At 35.9% G+C, this 26,637-nt stretch overlaps 2 protein-coding genes and 1 long non-coding RNA gene across 3 annotated transcripts; 1 reads left to right on the forward strand and 2 right to left on the reverse strand.

Moving 5' to 3' along the window:
• Nucleotides 1-4,934: 4,934 nt before the first annotated feature.
• LOC110778281 (uncharacterized) lies at nt 4,935-10,651 on the forward strand. Its single transcript, XM_021982854.2, has 3 exons — nt 4,935-5,203; nt 9,913-10,045; nt 10,141-10,651. The coding sequence occupies exons 1-3, from the start codon at nt 5,034-5,036 to the stop codon at nt 10,195-10,197; spliced, it is 360 nt and encodes a 119-aa protein (XP_021838546.1). The 5' UTR covers nt 4,935-5,033; the 3' UTR covers nt 10,198-10,651.
• On the reverse strand, nt 10,219-12,337 carry LOC110777751 (uncharacterized). The gene is made up of 7 exons (XM_021982339.2): nt 11,877-12,337; nt 11,579-11,748; nt 11,263-11,365; nt 10,953-11,069; nt 10,681-10,851; nt 10,443-10,566; nt 10,219-10,356 (listed from the first exon to the last, which is right to left on the reverse strand). The coding sequence occupies exons 1-7, from the start codon at nt 12,129-12,131 to the stop codon at nt 10,241-10,243; spliced, it is 1,056 nt and encodes a 351-aa protein (XP_021838031.1). The 5' UTR covers nt 12,132-12,337; the 3' UTR covers nt 10,219-10,240.
• Nucleotides 12,338-24,371: 12,034 nt separating this feature from the next.
• On the reverse strand, nt 24,372-26,165 carry LOC110778005 (uncharacterized). The gene is made up of 2 exons (XR_002530643.2): nt 24,909-26,165; nt 24,372-24,769 (listed from the first exon to the last, which is right to left on the reverse strand). It is a non-coding gene; the product is annotated as an uncharacterized lncRNA (long non-coding RNA).
• Nucleotides 26,166-26,637: the final 472 nt, after the last annotated feature.

Raw genomic sequence — 26,637 nt, forward strand, 5'->3', positions numbered from 1 at the left:
GTAAAAAATAAACGTTCAGAGAATTCTAAGGAAAAGAAAAAAAACATAAGAGAGACCTAGGAATATAATTCCCTTCAATATTTATAGGCTTCCTATTTCTGAAATAATAATAGATAAATAAATGAGAAAATAAAAATAGAAGTCGTCAATGATTGGTCGATGGCGTGATGACGTGGCGATGAAAAACCCGACGGCGAGAGAGACGTACGCAATGTGGTATTCGTCGACTTGGGCGCACTGTGGGCGCAACCTTGCGCTGTGAGCAGGCCAACAACCGCTTAGTGAAGCGTGAGTGAGATGTGGGCGCAACGATGTTGCTGTGGGCGCAGCACTTGGGCTGTGGGCGCATCGAAGAAGAAAATGTGCGATGTGGGCGCAACACATCGCTGTGAGCAGGTCAGGCACTTGACAATGCTAGCGAGGGAGTGATGTGGGCGCAGCGCGCTCAAGTACCTCGCAGCTAGGGGGATGTGGGCGCATCGTTGTGAGATGAGGGCGCAGCGTTGTGGGCTGTGGGCGCATCTCACATTCGTGTCACCTTTGTTTATGTCATAGCTCTCGTTCTACAATTCCCCTAGGGACGTGTAACCTATCGTTGGAAAGCTCTTTAAGTCTACTTTCTAGCCCAATCAAAATCGTCTCATTTCGATAAGTAGAACTTGAGATATCATCAAAAGAGTGAACACTTGTCCGATTTGATGCTTAGAAAAATAACGTGTAGCTTTGTTGTTGACTCAAAATTATTTATAGAGACATGTAGTGATCCTCAAGTCAACATCCCATCCGTTCATCATCCAAATCAACTCTGAACACTCCGAAAGCATCCAAATGATCATAAAATCACCTGAAATATTAAAGAAAACACAAACGGGGCGTAATAGAGTACAATAACGACGACTTATGCAATTATGACTCTAAATGCAACTAAAATGAGACAAATGCCTAGAAATGCAACCTAAATGAGCCAAGAATACCATATAAATATGATTCATCAATTGAACATAATAGAACTAAATATTCCGTACAAATTGAACAAAATGATGATACTAGTTATTTCAATTGTCTAGTTTGTTATACATTAGTAGTGATGATAGAACTTATTTATGTTATGTTCAATTTTGAACGGAATTATGTTTTGATCAACTTATACGTAATACTTAGTTCTCTTGTGTTCAATATGTACGAAATGGTTAATTATATTTTGTTCAATCTGTACGAAATGGTTAACTATATTTTGTTCAATCTATACAAAATAGAAATGTAATTTCATACAAGTTGTATGAAAATACTCGAAAGAACAGGGAAAAAACAAAAATTACCTCAATTCCAAGTCAAAAATATCTCCATTGCAATCTAAACATTTATTCTAATTTGGTGACACATTAAACTAAATAAAAAAAATCAAATTTATTTGAACCAAAATAATATCAAAAAAGGTTGAGCGAAAATAATAAAAGTGAGGGTAGAGTTTTTTTTTTAGAATGAAAAAAATGAAAGTAAAAAGGGTTGCGCCAAGTAAAATCAGGCTGCGTATAGTACTCCCCCTAGAAAAATCTAGTAACTAGTGTTGTGGGGTTTTTCCGGTGAGATACCTTGGAGGTTTTCCGGTAACTTCTAAGGATTTCACAAGATTGTATTTTTATATAGAGAGAAAGTAGAGAGAAGGCAGAGCAGCAATTGCTCTTGAATGTATTGATCGTGACCCTTTTTCTAGGGAAGTGGGACTATTTATAGTACTAGGTTTTTGTGGGAATGACCTAATATTCCCTTTACATGATTGGCTAGGGTATGGGAGGAGGACATGTGTCCTTTCTCCTTACAATTCCCTGGCCCTTTTGGCAATAGTGGGCTTTTTGGGCCTATTGTGCTTATTCATACCACTTGGAATACCTACTACATAGGCCCCTTTTCAGGTATAGGTACATTACATACATTTATACATTCTTAAATACAAATACATATACATTGTAGATACGTAGATTGATACCCATGCTGTGGTCTAGTCTTCGTATGGTTTCTGCTTAGGGGGCGTAATACGTGCCATGTGTCGCATCCTCATTGGTACACGAAGGCATGGTAATTTTGCCCACAACAACTAGAATGTCTAGGATTATCCTAAGAAAAATCTAGATAAATGACAAGTGTAGAAAAATCTAGAAACTAGGATACAACCACTATAAATAGGTTGTATGCATAAGTCAAGAGGTAGGCTAATCAAGAGAGCTCCACAAAATATGAGGGGTAGGAACATGGTTCTATCAAAGAGATAAGTGAGAGACATGAGCTCTCGCAAATATTGTTGTACAATTCTTATTAATGTAATCAATGATAAAAGTGCAATTTTGATATATTATTCGGTTCCATCAAAACTTCCGCTTGCGTCATCAAATTTCGATCATATAATAATTCAATAAATCAAATATATACCTGAAATTCCAATATCATAGCCGAAGATCAAACCTGCCGAAGATCAAACCTCCCGCAGCCGCAAGAAGGCAACTCAAAAAGACGTAGCCAGTTAATTTTCAGGGATAATCTTTACCCACTTTTCCACCATCAACAATTATTCCACCCGCCATTGTTTATTTTTTTTCTAAGTTTGATCGATTGAGAAAATATGGATGAATAATTTAAGCACAAGTATCAACGTATTTATAGTACCTATACTCTCCTAATTCTATTCATACATATAATTGGAAACTAATAACTCGAACCTATAATTCTATATATGAAGTATATCTATCCAAATTACTGTTCCTTATGAACAGTAACATAACATTACAAATTTCACAATTAATTATGCAAAGATTAATTAGTATTATGTATTAACCCATGTCACAGTTGTTGAATTAATCTTTGCATAATTAATCTACTTTTTATCTTTGCATAATTAATCTAGTGGTCGGGGTGCACGTTGCGCGCGGTATGCTTTGGAATAAGAAATTTGGTATCAACTTTATTCTAATTCTCTATATATATTTGTACTAATGATATGTAGAGTGATAAGTTGTACCGCCTTTGATTTAATTCTTACTTCACAATAGTATAGTTTATGAATAACTAATTTGGTATCAACTTTGTTCTAATGCCCTATATACATTTGTACGTACTAATGAGTAATGATATGTAGAGTGACAAATTGTACCGACTTTGATTTAATTCTTACTTACAATATATGTTATGTTGTTTGTTTGCTATGTTATTAATTTTTTTTACCTATATATATCGAAGTCGACGGCAATTTCACTGATATGTCGAACAACTTATTGTTGATATGTTTAATCCTGTTTGAGAGGTTCGATAATGGGAGTAATTTAATAATAAGAAGAAGAAGAATTAAATTTAAAAGTAAAATAAAATTTAGTGGGTTTCATTTAATTATAATAAGAAGAATTAAATTTAAAGTAAAATGAAATACAGTGGGAAATAACTGTTCATAAGAAAGTAAACCATCTTCCACTTTTTAAGGGTTAAAGATTAATATTTTATCGTTTGTAATTATCTTTCAACATTAGCATAGTTTTTATTGATAATTTTTTTTCATTTTAATAAAAAAATAAATCAAAATCATTAATAATGTATAAAAATTAATCATTTAACCTTTTAAAATGTTAATCTATCAATTTTTTGCATAATATAAAAGTTAACCAAAACATAGTAAAAGTTACAAAAAAAACTAGGTAAAAGTTATTTTGGTGTACGATAAATTTACACTCCATCCGCCACCAACATGCTCCTTTGCTTGAAGTCTAAAGGGACACGACATCTTTTTTGTTCCAGTAAATTTTTCCACATCTATTGCAACTTTTGACTTGCTAAGCCTATATTTTCCAGCTCTCTCACAAGTAAGGGTAGTTTTCGCCTTTCCAAAACCAAGACCATCCCCACCTTCAGACCGAGCAATAATAATAACAATATTATGCATTTTACCCACTTCAATCACCCAATCAAGCATTTCCCTTCGAGTAGTAAACACTGTAGTGGTTGTAAAAAATTCTGTATAATCAATTGCATTCTCACTAACTTTTTCAATGTATGCACCATCCTACAAAACAAGTTTTTTTAAAAGATTTATTAAGACAAAAACAAAGGAATAAAATAAAATTCACGAATATAACGTGTTTCAATCAATTTTCAAATATCAATTACTTCCTCTGTTCTACGAATATCGCATCATGTTGACTTTTACACTATTCAGTATTTGCCTTTGACCATCTTCTGTAATATATATGTAAGAAAATATGTGATTTTGTAAGATTCGTATCGAATATTGTTCATAATACCATTTTGTTCAATTTGTGCATAATGACATGTTCTATATTGTTCGTTGTACAAGAAATCTTGTGTACTATTACATGTATTATGAGTGAAATATGGTAGACCATTTCGTCCAACGTATACAAAATAGTTAATTAGGTTTTGTTCGATTTGTATGGAATATTTAGTTCCGTTATGTTCAATTTGTATGAAATATTAAAATCTATTTTGTTCAATCTATACGAAATAGTTTGTTCCATTATGTTCAATATATACGAAATAGTAAGTTCTATTCTGTTCAATTTGTACAAAACAGAAGTGTGTATTTCATACAAGTTGCAAGAAATCACTCGAAAAAATTAAAAAAAAAACGAATATTACCTCAATTCCAAAGTCTTTCAAGTCAAAAAAATCGTCCATTTCAATCCAAATATGTATTCTAATTGTATTAGGAACACGTTAAACTAAAAAAATTCAAGTTTGCGTGAACCAAAATAATATGAAAAAAGGTAGAGAGAAAATAATAAAAGTGGGTGTTAGGGTTTTTTTCAGAATGAAAAAATGAAAGAAAAAAGAGCTACATCAAGTAAAACAAGGTCGCGTTTAGCACCCAAAAATTATAACTCGAATTGTTCGGATAAGGTCAAAAATATGTTTCTACATCCATTTTCGTATTGGGTCAATTTGTGACAACTCTTAAATTAGTTAACCTTATAACGAAACCTACACCGGAGGAGGTTTGGAGGTTAGGGAGTGACGGGGAGAGAAAGAGAGAAATGGGGGGTGGCGCAACGCTAAAATGGGTGCTGCAATTACACAAAGACGTGCCAAAGGCGGCTCGATTTTACTCCGAGGGCTTAGACTTCACTCTCCATCTCTGCACTCTTCGCTGGGCCCACCTCCAATCCGGCCCTCTCAATCTCGCTCTCCTTCAACCCTCTTCTTGGTATATCTCTGCTCTCCCTTCTTTTCTCTTTGCTCTATTTTACTCCTTATTTCAGTTTTTTTAATCTCTTTTTCAATTATGAAAATCTTTAATTTTTGTTTTGGGGTTTTTACAATAATTATATGAACAGAAACTACCCTTCCTTTGATTAGTTAATTGCATTTTTTTCAATGTATTCAAGTTTGGTTTGGGTTTGTTGTAATTTTTCCAATTTAGAAATTGCAGGAATTGTGCCCCCTTTAGAAAGGTGGGTGGTAGATCGGGATGCTTGTAATTTTTGGAGAATTGTAGTCTTTCTTTTAGGTCTTTTTAGTTAGATTTTTAGTGCATATGCATTAAGATCTTGGGGAAATTGGGGCATGCTCGAGTGGCGGGTAGTTAGTGTTCTAGTGGAGTAGTGAGCAGTGGTTCTACTCTTTGTTAGAAATTACTCGTAGATCCTAACTAACTTTCGGGGTAATAGTATTGGTACAATTGGTTTTTAAATGAAATGCTGTTTGCTTCAAAGTTGATCTCAACCTCTAATAATAGCTAATGTAAAGCACTACCTTGTCGAACTAATGGCTCAACTTTAGTAGTACCTTGACCTAGTCAAAACCCGAACTGCTATTTGTAGTTGCTTGTCGGATAATTTCATATGGGAAAAATCTATGATACCCGGAATCATGGAGAAGCCAATGTACTTTCTGATGTTTTCAAAATTTTGAGGGGTGTTGCTGATCTGATCACCAAGATTTGACGTGTTTTGGGGGCTGGTGATAAGTAAAGAAGCAAGCTATGTGCTTAGTTAGCTGAGATGTCTTCTAAGTTTCAGATTTTTTAATAATCAGGGGGCTATTAATGGGAATTTATAACCTCAGTAGGTGGCTCTTTTCTTCAGGTAATACAAATTAAGAATATGGCTACTTTCATGAATACAATGCTCTAAGGTGTAAAGGTTGGTAGGAGAGAGGATTTTCTAAAGGAATAAGTATGATAAGGCAAGGAACACATGAAAAGGGAAAGAACCATTAATCACCCAAAAAATATTATAGGAAAGACCGACAGAGGATGATCATGATGATACACAAAACTGTATTATAGAGCTTGTAGATTCCCTCCTAAAGATCACTGAGATAAAACTGAGGATTTCAGTGACCTTTCTTATACTGAGAAGAAGAGTTGTAAGACACACAAATTCATTTCTTCAAATTTCTTTACGGGACCTTGATGAATTGATTCAAGGGAATTTTTTTTGGACTTTCAGTTCAAAAAGCACTATCATATGTTTGTCATAGGTGTTCAGATTTTTACCTTATATTACGCCTTTGAGCCCCAGCGATGTTGTGGTCAGAAGTTTAGCACTGAAGGAATTGTACTAGAGTCTCATTTGAAGGAGGTCCGAATGGATTATTTAAGTTTTATATGTCCTGAACTCATGATCAAAGAGAACAATCAAATTGTAAAAGGTTAAGTGACTATACACTAGGAACAATGGATTCAAAACCAGATGCTTGGATGAGCAGCGAAATTACACCACATCTGTAAAATGGTCATCTTTTCATATCAGGTTTGACTAGAGCTAATACCAAGAGAAAAATATCTACTTTGGCTCACTATTGTCAATTGTCTACTTTTCCATCTACTTGCACAAAAAAAAGAGTATAACAGCTTTTGTTTGGGTCAAGACTAGCTGTTTTAGGTCTATCTCACTTTCTATTAGTTCAAGTTTGGATTCTGGTGCCTCAAAGGAGAACATGATTACTAGGGATTTCCTCAGTTAGAGTGGCATGGTATTGATTTAGTATATGTGTGGTCTGTGTTAGTTGTTAAGGTAGGGGGTGGGGAAATTGAAAATGGGAGTAAAACCTTGTTTCAGGAAGGTATTAGGGTTGGAAATCTAGTGCTAAGAATTTATTTCCCAGGCATTTTGCCGTTAAAATTACTGTCAAACCGACCAGCCTCGGTGGCAAGTATGGGTTTCGGGTGGAAATATATGGAAAATAGGTAAACCAGACACCATTTCTTTCTCAAGGAGGGTGGGTTAGAAATAGGCTTTGATCCTGGGACAATACACTTGTATAATGAAAGGTAGCACCGTTGTTTAGACAAAGTAAAACCATATGATATAATTAGCTAGTTAATTAAATCCCGTGGATGATGGTATAGTATACGAAGTACTGACAACCAAATAGCGATGAAATTTTCCCTGTAAAATGGGCACAAAGGACTCCATACTAACTCCATAGTGGACATCTAGAGGCTAAAGAGGTTTTGTGCAACCCCCGAACTGGATTGTCTATATGGGAGGTTATGCTGGAAGGTTTTGTCTACTTGAAATAGGTTTGAAGGCTTAGAGCAATTCTGAATGAAATGGAACACTGTAATTACGAAATGGACTTCTGCAATCACTTATTTGTATTTTCTGCTTGGAGAGTGAATTATGGTATTTATTGACAGAACTGGACGGTGGTTCTCTCAAAAACCTCCCCAGCCCTCACATTTCTTAATGACTCGATTTCATTTGTGGTAATTTCTTCAGCAAATTTTATAATAAATGAATTTTCAAAGGAAAGGGGAGCTATTAGGAGCATATTGTGGCCTAACAAATATAGGAAAGATTTTTTGTGGCTGGATGTCAACTTCCCTTACAATCCCACGATGATATCATATGGAATTCTAGCTGTTTGAAGCGACAGAGATATCATTGAGTTATTCAATTAAGATATTGAATCAAACTTAAAGAATACAACGGAGTGCTGTTTGAGAGAAAGTGGAGGACCCGGCAAGCCGGAGCTTTCTGGCTTCCAAAATACAGATTTACAGCCATTCCATTGAGGTGGAATGGGCGACAAGGCCGACAACTTGAGGATAGAGTTAGGGAATTCCTTGCTGATTCAATTCACTAGCACAACAAATATATAATAGGGGTAGTGAATGTATGGCATGGATTTTTCTCATTTTTGATTTACGTTCATATAAGGGTTCTTTCTGTATGTGTTTAGCCCTAGTGTGTGGTTTTGGCCCCCGGGGGTTATTTAAGGAGCTCTTTCAATGTGCTCTCTATAGCCACTTTATGCCATCTCTTGGAGTTTGTCAATAAAGACATCTCAAACTCAGATAAAGGGGGGGGGGGGGGGGTGTTAGGGAAAAGGGTCATATCAGAGTGTTGTATGACATCTGAAGTTATGAACGATATATATATATATATATATATATATATATATATATATATATATATATATATATATATATATATATATATATATATATATATCGGTTGGAAATGGGTATTTTCACAGAATTTTATCATATTACGCTAATTTAGGTCTTTTTATTTTGGATATGGGTGTTTAGTACTTTAGGCTCTGTTTGGCCAAGCTTCTGGAAAACAATTTCTGTTTTAGTTTTGCAGAAACTGTTTCTAGAGAAACACTTTTGAGAAATAGAAGTGTTTGGCCACAAAATTTGAGAAGTATTTCCAAGAAACAGAAACCAATTTTACATTGTTTGGCCTATAGCTCTCATTGTGTACATGATATTAGCATTTATCATTTGTTTTACTCGTACTCCATTGAAACAAAACATAGTACTTCAAAAGTACATACTTTAATTAAACATGACATATTGTGCCAATAAATAAATAAATTAAACATGACATAAAAAATATATACTTCAAGTCATTAGTATTATTTTATAAGGATATTAGTAATAGCTTTTAAAAGTAAGATATTAAAACCATAGGGTTTAGAAATATAAACGGTGGGCTGTTGCTAACAAACCAAGAATTGCTGAAGGCCTTTTCATCTTCTCCTCTCCTTCCTCTCCTTCCTCTCAATTACTTCAGTTTTCCTTTGCTCTGTTCCCTGATCTCTCTCACAATTACAATTCAACTCAATCACTTCACATCACCCACTAAAAGAAGCAAACAATATGTAAAAATGGCTGAAGAGATTTAATTGACGACTGCCAATTGAGATTCTACGATGGTGTCCAGACCAGTCATGATGTATCTCCGGCAAGAGTATTTTGCCGGAATTTTCTTGAGTTGCTTTTTCTCTCCTTTGTCTTAGTTGATTTAAAAAAAACTCACCGACGGCTTGCCCAGTCTTGCTGTTCATCCTAACTCACCCGAGCTTGGTCGCCGACGCTAATAATGGAGAATGGGGGTGAGGGATTCATGGTACAACTTTTGATTTTTGGGACATGAAAGAATACCATGTATTGTATGAGGGTATTTTTAAAGTTTCATTAACTGGGAAAAACTCCTCCCCCAGAAACTGTTTTGAGAAGCTCAGATTTGTAGCTTCTGTTTCTACCCTCTCCAGAAACTGTTTTGGGTGCTTTTGAGTTTCTGGAGAAGTAGAAACAATTTCCAAATTAACACCCGTTTGGCCTTGTTTCTGTTTCTCATGCAGTCATGCTCAGAAACAGTTTCAGAAACTTGGCCAAACGGTACCTTAGTTGTTCGAATGATGTAGGTCACTAAATTAGTTTTTTACCTGTTTTTAGAACGACTCATAAATAGCTGAAATGTGTATTTTGAGTCTTTAGTTCTCTAATGTTTAGGTTAATGGAAACTCTATATCTTACCAAAAATGACTTTTGAGTTCCCTTCTCCTTCCCTATCAAAAGCTGACCAAGTAAACAGGAAAAAGAATATGTACTCTTTATATGGTTCATTAACTTTGAGATGATTTCAGAAGATAATTATATTTGCATTCCCGCAGTGACACTGTCATGCAGAAGAGTCATTCTTCAATGTTGTCATTTACTGTCCCTGACCTACTTGGAACAGTGACAAAATTATATTCATTAGGTGCGGAGCTGGATGGTCCAATTAAGTATGAAATCCATGGAAAGGTTAATACTTAATAGCTATGCTTTTTTTCTAAAAGATACAGTTTAATCTTGTAATTCAAAAGAATCTGATTTTTGTCAATTGCCACTGTAATTAGGTTGCAGCCATGAGATGCTTGGATGGCCACGTGATAGGTCTCTACGAACCCCTTTGAGATTTTTGACCGCACAAGAGTTTTGTTGAATATATCCGACCTTCTAGTGCAGATGGAATGAATGAGTCACCTTTCCTTCTTTTGGGTTCCCTTCAATGATAGATAGTGTTGGTCCATCAAGATCAAATACAGCTGTGCACAACGTATACAATGTTGGCCCTGAAAATCAGAGAATCAGCTTCTATTAGGAGGTTTCAGAATAATAAGGATATTGAAGAAGGGATCAAATGCAGGTTGCTTTGTACCTGTCATGTAAATGGGATATCTTTTGTCATCTGTGTCTCCAACAAGTGAAAGGAAATCGTCTTTTGATTCTTTCAGCAGTGAAGCTGCTCTTTCTTGTCTGCTTCTTGAATTTTCATCTTGTATCTTTAACAACAAACACGCGATTTAACATTGTATACAATTTTAATTGTTTGGTTAATGAAGAGTTACTCCAAAGCATTGGTCATGATGATAATGGAGTTGTATTGTTTTTAGTACCTGTGGAACTTGAAGGTGAAGATACATATTAGCATGGAAAAATGGAGTTGCATTGACCTCATAGACTGAGAATCGATTCTTTGATGCTGTTTCTATATTCAGAATCTTGCGTGTCGGTATATCAATCAGGTTATAGCTATGTCCAACAGACATTTCTGATGACTGAATTTTCTGTTGGCACATGAATGAAGACTGTTAAATATTTTTTCTGGGAGTTTTTTCAGCTCCATTTAGATGTCAGAGATATGAAAATCAGACATATGGCTTTAAACCTTGAGTGCATCGTCAATGTTGATTGCTTCAAGCAGATCTCTTGATATAAAGTTTCTCCCAATGCCTCCTGCTACAATCTCATCTTCGCTAGGCGGTACTGAGTTTAATGTGAATGCCTTGAAAAATATCATCAAGGTACGTTAATTGTTAAACAACAAAGTATACCTTACGTGAAAGGCTACATTTCTGATTAATGGTAACGGAATGAAATAAATGTAGTTATGAAATCTTCTGTTTTTTTTTATGTAACTCTGTTCAATCTTATCGGAGCCAAATCATGTAGTGTATTATAGTAAATTCAGATATTACCAGTCCATGACTGTTGTAGCCAAATGCACAGCTCGGAAGCTCCCCGGCATATGTATATGCTGTGAAGGAATGTCCATTGCCTAAATTTGCTCGGATCAAGTACCTGCAATAGAACAGGTGAATATGTCAAACAAGAAAACGGAACAGATTTCAGAATATCAGGTTTCTTCCTGTATCTCCTAACTCGTGTTATTAGTACTTTCATGGTGTTTAACAGGTTGTAGTTGAATGATTGTTCACTTCAGTCAATATAACTTCAGCTCTTACACCTGAAGTTGAATGCTTTTGTTTACTGAACAGAGTCATGTATACGTACGTGTGACCAACTAAAGCGACATTTGCATCTTCATTGTGCACTGCAATAGCCATGTCGTGACTTACTACCAGAACGTCAGAGCAGTCATCAACTGTATCTTCAGGTATGCTTACAGCTTCATTCTTTGGCATAAATGCTAACATCTCTTTCCTGAAGTTGATCAGTATAATCTGCACACACACAAAAAAAGTAGAAAATCTTCATAAACCTTTCTGCTGTATGAAGATAACATAGGCATAAAATGTGACATGTATCTCGAAAACTGACAGTAAAGTAAAAATAGGTTTGTTATCTATACATCGAGAACAGGCACACCACTTCCTTCCGCAATCCCAATGAGCTCATCCCAATAATGCGGGAACTTATTCCGGTTGTTGTCAGTAAGAGCATCGATGAGAGGTTTAGCGAGGTGGGTTTTGGCGAAAGGTCGGAGCTGAGTTTGGAGAATAAGGTCTGTTGCTAATCTGCTGTTTATCAAAGATGAGAATCTTTCCCCAATTAGATACCCCATTTCATATGAGCTCTTACATGGTCCTACTTCAAATAACTCCATAGGAATTTCCTGAGATTTTTCGGTGTTCGGCACAACTAAATATGTTGGAGAAAGGTACTAAATAGTACTTGTGAGTTGTGAAGGTACTCTCAGAAGTCAGACTTCAGTTTTAGGCTCCATTTTTTCTAAGCTTCTAACCTTATCATTACTGAATTCTCAGCCTCCACCTCTCATCAGACTCACATGTTTGAATGTTTGATGTTGCGACTTTGAGAGTTGAGCCTTTTAGGGAGCTGAAAGGCCCGTTATTTGGGCCTAAAGATCCAATTATTTGTTTCAATTTAATGAGTTTTTAAGGTTCTGGATTGGTTTTGGGCCTGGATCTTATACTTTGGTGGCCCTAAATTTTATGCTAATCAGTTGTGTGACCTCTATGATTTTCTTGAAAACTTTATCTTTGGAAACCAAGCAATCTAATAATATGTTACTCATTGTTAATTTTGCATTCATTGGTAACCGAACAGACATGACTGAACAATGATCTGAACCTGATTTGATACCCAATAATAACTTTAACCAGATTTTTACCACATAACATGCTAGTGATTCGACCTGTGCAGTAAATATTTTACGCTTGAATATTTTGAGATGACCAAATCAGTTATTGACTCAATCTTAACCCGTGTTCGAGAGTAAACCAGACCTGGATTTTAACCGACCCGAAAAGTATCCGATCCGAACTTGACCCCAAACCCGAGATTAACTGCTACAAACCCGACTATATAAGACCCAGCCCGAAATTGAGCCCGACCCAAACATGACTCGACTCGTAACCGACTTGTACCCGAAATGAGAAAAAAAAGAACCCAACCTGCACCCGAATGATAAAGTGATCCGATACGACCCGACATGTTCATGACCCGATACCCGAGATGATCCAACCCTGATCCGACCCGATGACCTGTTTTGACAGCTCTAGTGCCATATTATCGTGTGGAATCAACTTGTACCTTCTATAAATTGAAGACGTCACTTTGAAGACGTGAGGTAGAATTGGAGTTTAACCGAATTGCCATTTGATTGAGGTATCTGTTTAGGGTGCAGCAATAATGTTGTACAACCTTATATTTGTACTCCATAGCAGACTAGTTGTGGTTATAGCTAAGATTTTTACGGTGGAATCTTTGCAAACAGTTTTTTTTTTATTAGGTTTGATTTTAGTACAAACCGAATGACAATTCGTATGTACAGCTACTCGATTAACTTGAACAACCTAGATTTCATTGCCCCACCAAATATTTGGCTTTCCATGTGTGTTCAACTATTGCTTTTTTCCTGCCAAAAAAGTGCATTTACCTCCGCTCCAAATTAGGGTAAAATCATCCGTGTAACTTTAAGATGCGTTCTTTTCACTTAAAATTATCTGGATAATACTCTATTCCTATTTTATTAGGAGTCACATGTTGATCGACACGCGTATTAAGGAAGGAAAGTTGAATCTAATAAAAATAATAAAGCAAGTTGGGGGAGGAAGTAATAAATAAATAGAAAAAAATTATGATTTTTTTTTTTTAATCAAAGTAGAGATTAGAGAGAGAAAATTTATTGTAATGATGATCCCTAGAGAAAATTATATTAAATAATTAGAAGATAAGGTAAAGAAATTATTAAAAATGGAAATGTGACTTATAAGAAAATACGGTCGGAAATGTACAGAGTATTAATTGATTTGACCTTATTGAAACTTATTTCTAATCATAAGAAAGTAAACTTGTTAGAACGGTCTCTATCCGATCCCTTAGTCCTTGTTCTCTTCAACTAGTATTTACGGGTTAATAATGTTGGTGTTGCCTTATGCTTGAGACAACCTCAGTGGAGTTCAGTATTCTCTCTATATAATGTGCTTTAAAGCATACAATCATTAAATTAAACACATTAGATTTAGTATTGCCAATTTTTGCCATCTTACAATGAATTTGGTGGCTATTTTTTAAGAAAGTAACTTACTCTTGAATTGTGGCAAAGTAATGAGGTTGTGTGTTTCTCTTTTTCCTGGCTTATCTTTCTAATGTTTGTTCTACTATAGACAAAGAAATCATAGTTAGTTAAAATTAAATAAGTTTAAAATAGTTGGTAATATAGTATACTCCGAAAAAGTATAAACATAGTTCCTCAATCCTAGCTACTTTGCCACACTTTGTGAAGCCAACTTCATACAATGAACACACTACAATACTACATCCTTTTAGATCGAGTTAAGCCTATTAATTATTCGTTTGTATTTTAAAAAGTAGGCGTGAATTATATTAGTAATGTTCACTTAATGTGTATGTACTCTCTCCGATTTCTTTTCCTGAGTTATTGTAACAATAGAAACTAAGGAAAAAATATTAATTAGGTGAATACGTTGTCGTGTGTTAAGTTGCAGGGACATGGCCGTGTATGCAACTTCTGTTTTAACCATTAATCGCTGTTGCACACCCATGCCAACCAATCACGCGCTTGTACTAAGCTACTTAAATTCATTCTTTGGTTGTTCATATACTCTACCAAAAGCATCGAACCATTGCCAAGTAAAAAGCATTGCAATCCGATTGTGGTAGGATTTATTTTGTTTGTTTTAGTTTTCCTAGCAATAGGTAATTGTTATTTGTTTTTGGTTTAATGAACTCTTTGTCCATATAATAAAATAAAGAAAGTCAAAAAACCTTTTCATCTCAATAACCACGCAACCACCCAAAAGGATGAAACATCATCAAGGCCAAATGGAGCATTGAAACCAAGTTGAAAAATATTTGGATTTGCTTCGCCAATTAGTGAAAATGATATGATAGCATCTTGACTATATATCACCAACAACCACAACAAGCTGTACTCATCGGTGGATCCAATTAGGTCACCAACTAAATTAATCAAAGTGCATTTGACCTTTGTTAAATCCCTAAAATCATATTCATAAAATTGGTTTTAAGCAAAGTTGTGACCTCCTATAACTCGGACATCCGGCTTTGTTTGGTCGGTTCAACTGATTTTGACTAAAATTAACTTAAATAAATTTAACTAAACTAATTTCAGCTTACTTTTGCTAAAAAAAAACTTATTTGTATACGTAAATTGTCTGAAAAAATTTATATGAACTTATCACTACAAGAAATTGTACCATTAACGATGGAAAATCACGTCGCTAAAGGTCAATAATCGTTGATTAATGACGAGATTTCCTGTCGTGAAACCGTCATTAATGGAAAATCTTGCCGCTAACCCGTCGTAAAAGACATTTACAGCGGTTGTTCCCGTCTTTGTTTGATTGTTATATATCCCCGTCGCAAAAGGCTTTTGCGACGGAATGGATTTTTAACATGTCGTTATTAGCTAGGTTACATTGTTATTAAAGATACAAATTCTCGTGGTGTATTTTTGCTAAATTAATTCAAAATTAACTTAAACAAACATAGCCTAAATGTGGACCCACCGAGACATAAAATTAACCTAATGATGTACGCTTTTGACGAAGGTTTCCATCTTAAACAATGTTCACTTAGCAAACCAAGTCACTTACACCTTTACATAATTACATAGTCAAATTTATTTTCTGAGAAGAACCTTACAAACACCCAAGATCCATCTCACTTAAAGATGAGAGCTAGATTGGTAGGTGGATTTCGCACTTGCACATATGTACTTGAGAAAATTCTAAGCTCCTAAATGCAGTTATCTAAAACTTCAGGCTGCATGTCGATTTGTTATAAAAGTTAATTGTAAATTAAAAGAAGATTCAATTGTTAAAACCTCCCCTGGTTAAACCACCAGAGTCCGTTATTATTCTAGTCTTAAGTCTTTCGGGTTAATTAACCTCAAACAGATTCACTGCAAAAAAAGATTCACTTTGATCATTAGGGTTATAACCCTAATGATTATTAGGGCTAAGAGGGATTCACTTTGATCATTAGATTCACTTTGATCATTAGGGCTAAGAGGGATTCACTTTGAAAGACTTAAGACTAGAATAATAACCCTAATCCCTCTTAGCCTCAAACAGATTCACTGCAAAAAAAGATCCACAAAAGAAAAATTCAAAGCCCAAAAAAAGAAAGGCAAAACATTAGAACAACATCAATCACCCCCATCCACACCTACCCCCCCTCCCTCACCAATCACTGCCACAAATACAATTGAAGTAGCAAAACACTTCGACATCCAGTTCGGCGGATCAACCTCAACCCTACAGAATAGAATCGCCCGACAAAAGTCAGATTGGGCAACAACGCAGTGATAAAGCCAAACCCACCCTCTCACCAATCTCCAGAAATTATGATGCTGCTATCCTGGAATATTCGTGGTCTCGGTGCCAAAATCAAGCGTGGTTCAATTCGAAAATTAATCAGCAAGCATGACCCCCAATTCATATGCATCCAGGAAACAAAATTAGAATCACTCAATCAGAAATTGGTTAGCACTATATGGAACGACCCAAACGCTCAGTGGGCCGCAAGCCCTTCAATTGGTAACTCGGGTGGTATTATTTCCATGTGGAATAAATCATTCTTTACGATGACTTCCACAACTCATGACCAGCACTGGATTGCCATCTCTGGTGTAATCCCATCCTCAAACTTCCACTGCACCCTCATAAATGTATACTGCCCCTGTAATGTAAATGAAAGGCTACGTGTTTGGCGTAGTATCCTAGATTTCTGGAAATCCTCTGGGCTACCATGTTTACTGTCTGGCGATTTCAATGAGGTCCTTCACCCAAACGAGAGAGGTAGTCATCTAATATCATCCAATGGTTCAAATGATTTTAACAATTTCTTGCAGGAAATGCAGGTACTTGAAATTCCACCTTCAAACGAGACCTTCACGTGGTTTCGAGGTCAATCAAAAAGCAAACTGGATCGGCTATTTGTATCTCCAGAGTGGATGGAACGATACCCATGCATCAAAGTCACACTATTGAAACGCAGCTTATCAGACCATTGCCCACTGCTGATATCCACCCGAGAAAGGGATTGGGGCCCCCGCCCGTTTAGATTCATCGACAGTTGGCTCACACACCCGGGTTGTATGGAGAATATAAAAGAAACATGGTCTCAGTCCAACGGTATGACCCTCACAGAAAAACTCAAACAAGTCAAGTCCAACCTCAAAACATGGAACACAAATGTCTTCGGCAGAATAGACACTCAGATTGCCGAACTTGAAGAAAAAATCCACAACCTAGACTCCATGGCCAATGACAGAATGTTGACTGAAGCAGAACTTACAGAGCGAAAAGAACACCAAGTTCATCTATGGCAATGGCTGAAAAGGAAGGAAATGTTTTGGGCACAACAATCTCGATCAAAATGGATCAAGGAGGGGGACAGGAACACGCGTTTTTTCCACGCTATAGCGACCATCAGGAGGCGGAAAAATAACATTGAACACATAATGGTCGATGGAGAAAAAGTAACCGCCCCGATTGAGATCAAAACACAAGCAGTAAAAATTTTCAAAGGCATATTCAAAGAAGATCACCACCTCAGGCCGGTTTTCAATGGCCTAGCTTTTAAAACCTTGAATGAGGAACAACAGTCATCCCTCACAGCACAATTCACTCATGATGAAATTGACGAAGTTGTTGCCTCCTGTGATGTATCAAAGTCTCCCGGACCGGACGGCTTCAACTTCAGATTCATAAAAAGCGCATGGCAGGTAATAAAGGAGGACATATATGATATGGTGCAAGAATTCTGGAACACCTCTCGCCTCCCACGAGGCTGCAATAACGCATTTATAGCTCTCATCCCGAAACTCGAAATTCCAGAAGGCTACAAGGATTTTCGCCCCATTAGTATGGTGGGGTGCGCGTACAAAATCATAACAAAGCTACTTGCTAGGCGGTTACAGAAATTTATGGACTCCATTATTGGTCAACACCAATCATCTTTTATAAAAAACCGGCAAATCCTTGACGGAGCACTCATTGCTAGCGAGGTAATAGATAGTTGCAAGAGAAATAACACGGAGGCAGTACTATTAAAACTAGACTTTCACAAAGCCTTTGACAGCGTTTCCTGGAGCTTTCTAGACTGGGTACTTGATCAAATGCAATTCCCCCCCCCCAATGGAGGGCCTGGATAAACTCATGCGTGATGACTGCCTCCGCTTCAATTCTTATCAACGGATCACCCACCGTCCCCTTCAAGCTGCAGCGAGGGCTCCGACAAGGAGACCCATTGTCACCCTTCCTCTTTGACCTTGTGGTGGAGCCCCTCAGCCTCATGTTCCAAAAATCCACCAACTTACATCTCTGGGAAGGCCTTGAGATATGCCGTAATGGTCTCAAAGTAACACACCTTCAATATGCCGATGACATTATTATGTTTTGCCCTCCAAAGGTTGATTATCTTCTGAATATAAAAAGAGTTCTCATATGTTTCCAGCTTGCGTCCGGGCTACAAGTAAACTTTCACAAGAGCTCTATCATGGGTATCAATATTAATGAAGCCTGGCTGCAAACAACATCAGCATCTCTCCTATGCAAAACCGGGACCCTGACCTTCAATTCTTATACCTCGGCCTTCCAATAGGAGGAAACTCGTCCCGAATAAGCACTTGGGATCCCATCATCGAAAGAATGAAAAAGAAACTCACAAGCTGGAAGAGCAATATGTTATCCATCGGCGGTCGCCTGACTCTTATAAAAGCCTCACTGTCAAACTTGCCTCTCTATTACATGTCTCTCTTTCCCATTCCGATGGGCGTGGCGGAAAAAATCATCAAAATACAAAGGCAATTTCTATGGTGCGGCTCCACGGAGAAAAAACACCTAACCCCGGTGGCTTGGAAACTTATCGAGCTCCCGAAAAATCTAGGGGGCCTAGGGGAGGGAAACCTACCAAATAGAAATATTGCTTTACTATTCAAGTGGTTCTGGAGGCTATTGACAAGGCCAGACGCGTTATGGTCCCGTCTTGTTCGTGAGAAGTATGGATACAACTCATTCTTTTCAGTCGTCGACTTCCGTATCCCATCTCAAGGCGGCCCATGGAAAAATATTTGCTCAGCCATCCTTAATCACCAACACGCAAAAACCTTCAACCTAACAAAAGTAAGGAAAAAGGTCGGCAATGGAGAGAACACCTTGTTCTGGCATGATTTATGGGTTGGTGAAACCCCTCTGAAACATGTTTGTCCACGTCTGTTTAGGATCAGCTCCTCACAGAACATCACAGTCTCATCCAATGGCTTTTGGGATGGACTATATTGGAGATGGGCCTTTGCATGGAAAAGACCATTGCGACCACGTGACATATGCGAGCATGAATTGCTCATGCACAAACTTGATCAAGTAGCACTATCAAAGGAAAATTTGGACTCCATAATTTGGTCCCCTCATATCACAGGCCAATTCTCTGTAAAGTCTCTCACTACGGAGCTGGGAAAACTAGACCCCAATAGGCCCACGAACATCATCAAGGGCATTTGGCGAAACCTCGTTCCTCACCGCATTGAGATTTTCACTTGGCTTGCCCTACAAGGAAAAATTAACTCAAAAGAAAAACTGGCTCGAATTGGAGTCATCCCTCAGTCACAAGTTCTCTGTGTATTGTGCAATGAACTGCCGGAAAGCTGCAACCACCTATTTCTCCACTGTCGATTCTCAATGAAACTGTGGGACTGGTGGCTCGATCTTTGGGGAGTATCATGGGTCCTCCCATCCTCAACTCGTGAAGCATTTGAACAATGGTCATGCCCAAAAAACGGACACTTCATCAAAAAAGTATGGGCTGCAATTTTTTTCATCATTATCTGGACAATATGGAGCGAGAGGAATGCAAGATGCTTTGAAAATAAGTCATGCTCCGCAGCACAATTACAGGATCTCTCTCTCCTACGGCTTAGCTGGTGGATCAAGGGATGGGGAGAGCCCTTCCCCTACAAGCCTGAAGAAGTAATAAGAAACCCGCTCTGTTTAAGCTGGGCTGAGAAATCGGCCTTATCACTCATAACACAGCCAAGCAGAGGGCCAAGCCCATGGGCACCACCGATCGGTGAAACCCTAAAGTGGAATGTGGACGCCTCTTTAAACCCAACAGAACTAAAATCCTCGATTGGTGGAGTTTTGAGAAACAATCAAGGGAAATTCATCTGCATATTCTCCAGCCCTGTCCCCTTTGTGGAAATCAATCACGCGGAAGTCCTCGCAATCCATAGGGCGATAAAAATATTCATGGCCTACGAGCATCTACAACAATATAGCCTTGTGGTAGAGTCGGATTCGGAAAACGCAGTAAAGTGGTGCACAAATAAAACAACGGGTCCGTGGAATCTCGCGTTCACTATCAATTTCATCTAAGAGGCCAGAAAAGTGGGGAAGGGCATAGACATAATATACAAAGGTCGTGAGTCGAACATGGTAGCTGATGCTCTCGCAAAACAAGGACTTCGAAGACAAGACGAGTTCATAGCCTGGATATAACTTTACTGCCCTATCTCATAATAATGTAATCATGTATTAGTGGTTTTTTCTAACTTCCTGATGGGCTGTAATTGACCTCATGCAGGCTTTCAATCATGATCAATAAAACGACCTCCAAATTATCAAAAAAAAAATTAAATCCATTTGTTTGTTGCAATTTGGAAAAGCAGATAAAGAAAAACTTAGGCTTTCGTTTGATTCACCTTATTTTGACGGAAATTAACTTATTTTCCGGATCAAACTTATCTCATATTGTTGCGTAAACTTTTTTTTTGGTTCTAATACGAGGAGTTTCCACCGCCGTCGGCGAGTGGACTAATCTCCCGAGGGAGTTTGCATAGGTACCTCGATGGGCAGCATCACTCCCATTTGAGATTTTTTCCATTCCCAAGGCTCGAATCCGAGACCTTAGTTAAGGAGCAAGAGACCCTTAACCACTCATGCCAACCTCAATTGGTAGGTAAACTTCTTTTTCATGGTGCGTAAAGTGCTACAAAGGCAGTAATATGGATATCATAGTTGCATTTATTACCCCCTACGGCCCTGCCTAGTGAGTAGCGACCCCTCGTTAACGGGAAGTGATAAATCCAAGGAAAATTTTACTTCTGCAAATTAAGTTAGTTGTTATTCATTACGATTACTATTTGTAGTGATTTGAATATCAATCATACTTCCTCTGTTCTTATTTATATGACACAATAATTTAGTCACGTTTGCCCATGCACGATTTTAAACATTAATATCTTCAATTATAGATAAGATTATAAAAAATTGATATTTAAAAAATATTTATTGAGACGAATCAAACAAGACCCCACACGACTATGTTTTTTCTTAAGTCACAAATTGAAATCAAAGGAACTTGTGTGAATAGTGTCAAAACCCCAATTGTGTCATATAAATATGAGTAGAGAAAGTATGATTTATGGTCTTTAGTCTCGCTACTACCGCCAAGTTAATTGTTTTTTTTTTTTGACAGCTCCGCCAAGTTAATGAACGCATGCATTATGCATACACATGCACAACAATACAAACTAAGTTAGTTGATATCCACAACATTAAATCTCGACCAATTGACCAATTAGAAGAAACTAATAAGGTTGGATGTTGAAAGTGTAGACAATTAAAAACATAAGAGAATATAAAAGTACAAATACAAGTAGAAAGAAACAAAAGGTAAGCATGAAAATGTGGGTGGCAAAGGCAAAACCCAAAAGGCAGGCTTAATTTGGGTTTATCTCTGTAATCAGAGATTCGGTTTGGTAAGTTTGGCACCTGTCAATCATTGGGCGATTGTGAGTGAACCCACAAACACACACTCCCACTTTCGGTGTTTTCTGTATTCTGTGCCTTTTTTTATTTAATTTTTGTTATTCCCAATTTGCAAACCATTTTTCCCCATTTTGCACTGTTTGACCATACTTCGTGGATTTCCAATGCTTTTGCCTCTTCCTTAATCACTATCTTTATACAATGCTTATTATTATTGGACCCAACTTAACCATCTAAACAATACTCTAAGCACTTTTGTGGTATACCATTATGCATTGGACTAGTGGTCAATAATGAAAATCTGCATGTGTACGATAGATCACGAGTTTAAATCTCTTTCTTTCCAGTTATATTTGTAATTTTGTGTCGCACTTCTGGTTCATTTGCACGCATACAAAAGATAAGTTGTACTGTAATTCGTATGCTCTAATGTTACTAATATTCATTCATGGTTTCCCTAGCAAAATTTTGATAGCAATTTTCTTTTTAGAGAAAAGTCAACCACGAAATAAAGTTCAAAGATAGCTTTACACCCGCTTTGGGTTTGAATTAGTCGTATATAATAGGCATTACAAATTGGAAAAGGGGGTTTCGAATATGTAACCTATCATAGAACATTTAATCTTTGTAAAACTTCGTTGGTTTTAGTTTTCTTTCTTTACAAATCTAATAAATTTTTTTAATAATTGTATGACTATACTATGTAACAATTCACCTCCATCTTGTATCAAAGTACACTTAAATATATTAATTATATCTACAAATTAATTTTACACATTAATATGATCAGTTTTGCTCACTTGAAGAATATGTCATCCATGGCTAATCGAAGTATATGTATAAACAATGATTTTATTCTAGACATAGGTTTATTCCTAAAACCCTAATACTAGCTTAGTCTCTCTATTATTTTTTATCTAATCCTCTCTTATTATAAAGCTTTTTTTATCCTAGCCATACATAAGTTTTATATAGTTTTAATAAAAGTTTAATAATAAAATTGAACATTTTGAGGACCACAATTAAATTAATAGAATTTAATTAATAATTAATGAGGAGTCCATGAGAGTATGACTGTATCTGACTCGTCATAAGTGTCCTTATGCTGTGAGTAATGCAGGTGTGCAAGATCTTTGTCCTCAAAGTGTCCTTCTTTTGGGTGTTCGAGTCTCAGCTTCTATTTCCTTTTATAGTACAATCACTTTTATGTTTAATCTTAAAATACACCTTTTTTTTCTACTCCCTCCGTCCCGGAATACTCGACCCGGTTTGACCGGCACAGAGTTTAAGGGACTTGAATTGACTTATTTAATTTAATAGGTAGTAGTTGATAGTGGGGTATTATTTTAATGTAGTTAGTGGGAATTGGGTAAAGAGTGGGGTTGGGAAGAGTAGGGGTTGAATTTTTAATTATTTTTTGTATGGAGTAGGGGGTAGGTGGGTTAATAGGGGTGGAGTGAGAAATAATATAATATTGTTAGAATATTTCCATTTTTAGAAACAGGTCAAGTATTAAGGGACGGCCCGATAAGGAAAACAGGTCAAGTATTCCGGGACGGAGGGAGTACTAAGATCAGAATAATACAGACTACCCACATTAATATACTTCGTATTAAACAAAAAGGGTGTAAAGAAAGAAATTCATGATAAACTTCTCAGTCTTTTTAAAGCGTATTCTTCTCGGTAAATCTTACGGAATAACAAGTATTTTATCACTAATGTAATCAAATGGAGGCGAGGAAATTCAAATTTGAGACATATAGTACACATATACTCAGTTTTAACTATTAGGTTAATACCTCAATGATAATCTGCAGTACTAAATGATAGTAATGTTATTGAGTTTAGAACTTTAGATGGTACTTTGCATGAAAAGTACATCTACTGAAAAGTTTGCACTAACCCATGAGGTCGTAAGGGCATGACAACATGTATACCAAGGTTAGGCTAAAAGGCTTTGTTCTCTTTCACCTAAGTTAATCCGATTCTTTTAGTTTTTTGTAAGGTCTGGCCTGATCTTACCTAATAATTAATAAGAAAAAGGTGAAAATAACATAATCATTTTTAAATTTGTTAAGGTACGTATAAATTAGTACTACGTATATGACAATTTTATCGCACAAAAAATAATCCGTAATATTTACAAAATTATTAACAATATCCATACACATTAGAAGTAAGCATAGAATATATGTAGTACTTCGTGCATATTATGAATGGCTACGGATTAATTTATATTGCCCTTGTGGCTCATTCGCACCAAAAAAATAATGAATGGCTACGGATCGCGCCTATTTATCATACTTCTTTCTTCAACCATAAATCTATACTAAAAATAAAAAGTTCGTTCAAAATTGTAAATACAAATCTCATAATACAAGAAAATATACAATGGAAAAAGTTAGTGTACATAGTCACTTAATTGTGCAAATCTTACTAATGCAATCACCAAATTTGTAGCCATTGCAAAAATTTCTTATAACATAACTCCGATACGTTTAAATAGGGAGTAGTACAAAAATGTGTATATTGGAGAGCGTAGAATTATTATTAATTTTTGAAGGGACATTATAATTAATTTTAATAATTAAGAATATCGTCGAAAACTGATTTAAAATACATTATCACATCATTAGCGTGCTAACGAGCTAATACACGCAGGGGCGGATCTTTGTTGCCCCCCTAAAATTTGTGTATAATTGTATAATTACATAGTATATTGCTTAATTTTTTCTACCGGCCCCCCTCGTAAAATCGTTCAAGGTCCGCCACTGAATACACGCAACATAAACTACGGATTTTCCAGCCTTTAATTTGTAAAAATGACGAATAAAATACAGATTACTTGCTAATTTAAACACTATCCTAATTACAAAATCGCTACATAAAATTAAAATGGAGTACAGATCTAGAGTGCCATCAAAATACTCGTCATCTCCAAGGTTTTAATTTTATGCTTTTCCTGCACAATAAAAAGAAATTGTAATTAATTATTTTCTGAAATCTCATAAATATAAAACCCTACGAAGAAGGTAATTAGATTAGAATAATCAAAACACGACCAAAATTAAACTATCATCGAACATATTTATCTTACTTACTATCATTTTAATCGCCAGTATAATCCGTATCTCATCAAACATCCCCTGCAAACGTTGTAACGCCAAGTGAACGAAACAAATTAAATTCAAAATCATCAAATTAACACACACATTTTTACTTTTATTTTTATTATTATTATTTTTTATTTTTTGTGCACAAATTAACACAAAAAATAATCAAATCATCAAATTAACACACAAGGGCACTATTTACACATTTTTATTGTAACCACTCAAGTTTATTTTGCAAAATTATGAACATATGCAAAATGCCAAAAACCCATCTATCCCTTTCACAAAGACGGGAAATAATAATCACATACTAAACACAATCTAACACTAATTATCTTTCAATCTTTGTTTTATTCAACCTTTCAATTTGAAAATGATTGACATGATGTTTGATTTAATCAAATCATCATAAGATTTAAAACAAAGTTAAGACATTATAATTGATATTAAGCTTTATGAAAAAGTTTTAGTGGGCATAAATAATGGACTAATAAGGTAATTACACGAGTATTTGCGACTCATTAAAACCCTAGTAGGGCACACACAGACATCGCAAGAATTAGATTAAAAATCAACATATAAAAAATAAAAAAATAAAAAAAAAAAAAAAAAAAAAAGGGGGGGGGAAAGGGAGCTCCCTTCAGTCCAAGATACAAGAAGCTTAAGATCCAGCTTGACTCTCGCTTCATTCACTCATTTACTGTGCGTGGCGTCTGTTGCGACCGTGATGGTTAGGTTGATCCTCCGATATATGCGCGCAAACGCAAAGTAGTTGAGATGAATGAGTCGACAGCAGGATAAATCTCAACCCTTCCTGTGAGTGGACTGAAGAAAGCTCTCTTCACTTACTTACTTACTCATTTCCTACATAAATTAACAAATAAATACTTGGGAGTTTTTTAATTGTTCATTTTTTTTATTTTGAGGGGAGTTCATAATTTCATATGCATAAATTGAAAGCAAGATGATAGAAATTAGACAGACTAAATTAGAGATAATCACTAATTAACACGACCAGAAGAATAATGAGATCAAAATAGAAAGTTTTTTTTTTTTTTTTTTGGGTGAGAAAAGAGTTGAGAAGTTGAAGAATGTTTTAGAGTTTTAGGTAAGAGAAATGGCGCAAGTGTGAAGGATGATGGTTTAACATAGGAAGGAGAGAAGCTGCATTTATATAGGCCAGTATAGAGGTGGAATCAGACCTCATCAGCCGATACCATTTTTAAAGGGTAAAATCGTAATTTGGCATAGTACATTTTCTGATTTTTCATCAACAATTTAACTCCCTTTTTTGGATTTTGTTATGCATTAACTATATTCCTCAAATAAATTAAAAAATGACGATATTGATAGAATTTAAGTTCAATGTCTTGTTCGATCTCTTCACTTTATTTCAAAACTTATTACTTACTCTTAAGAAAAATAGATCATGTTAGTTCTGATTAAAAAAAGTTCAAATTAAATTACAATTTTTTTTTTTCCTGTTAGCTTATTACTCCATATGTACCAAATGATTTTTATTTCTTATTGATAAAAATTAAGAAATTAGATATTTGGATCTAACAAAATTACTTAATTACACATACTAATTTTTTTTTCTTTTTATGTTATTGTACAAATACAGGTTAATGTTCACAAATTGTGAGATTAGTTCATAACAAACAAATTGTATATGACCTGAATTCAGGTCGGAACAACTTTCTCCAGATGAGAGAAC

Source organism: Spinacia oleracea, chromosome 6 (genome assembly GCF_020520425.1).
Source record: "Spinacia oleracea cultivar Varoflay chromosome 6, BTI_SOV_V1, whole genome shotgun sequence".
NCBI classification, from domain to species: Eukaryota; Viridiplantae; Streptophyta; class Magnoliopsida; order Caryophyllales; family Amaranthaceae; genus Spinacia; species Spinacia oleracea.

Coding starts and splice junctions, on each gene's coding strand:
- LOC110778281 (XM_021982854.2), top strand. CDS start 5,034: ATGGGGGGTGGCGCAACGCTAAAATGGGTGCTGCAATTACACAAAGAC. Junction 5,204..9,912: donor CTCCTTCAACCCTCTTCTTG/GTATATCTCTGC, acceptor GCATTCCCGCAG/TGACACTGTCATGCAGAAGA. Junction 10,046..10,140: donor AGTATGAAATCCATGGAAAG/GTTAATACTTAA, acceptor CACTGTAATTAG/GTTGCAGCCATGAGATGCTT.
- LOC110777751 (XM_021982339.2), bottom strand. CDS start 12,131: ATGGAGTTATTTGAAGTAGGACCATGTAAGAGCTCATATGAAATGGGG. Junction 11,070..11,262: donor GCTACAACAGTCATGGACTG/GTAATATCTGAA, acceptor ATATTTTTCAAG/GCATTCACATTAAACTCAGT. Junction 10,357..10,442: donor ATATCCCATTTACATGACAG/GTACAAAGCAAC, acceptor TCTGATTTTCAG/GGCCAACATTGTATACGTTG.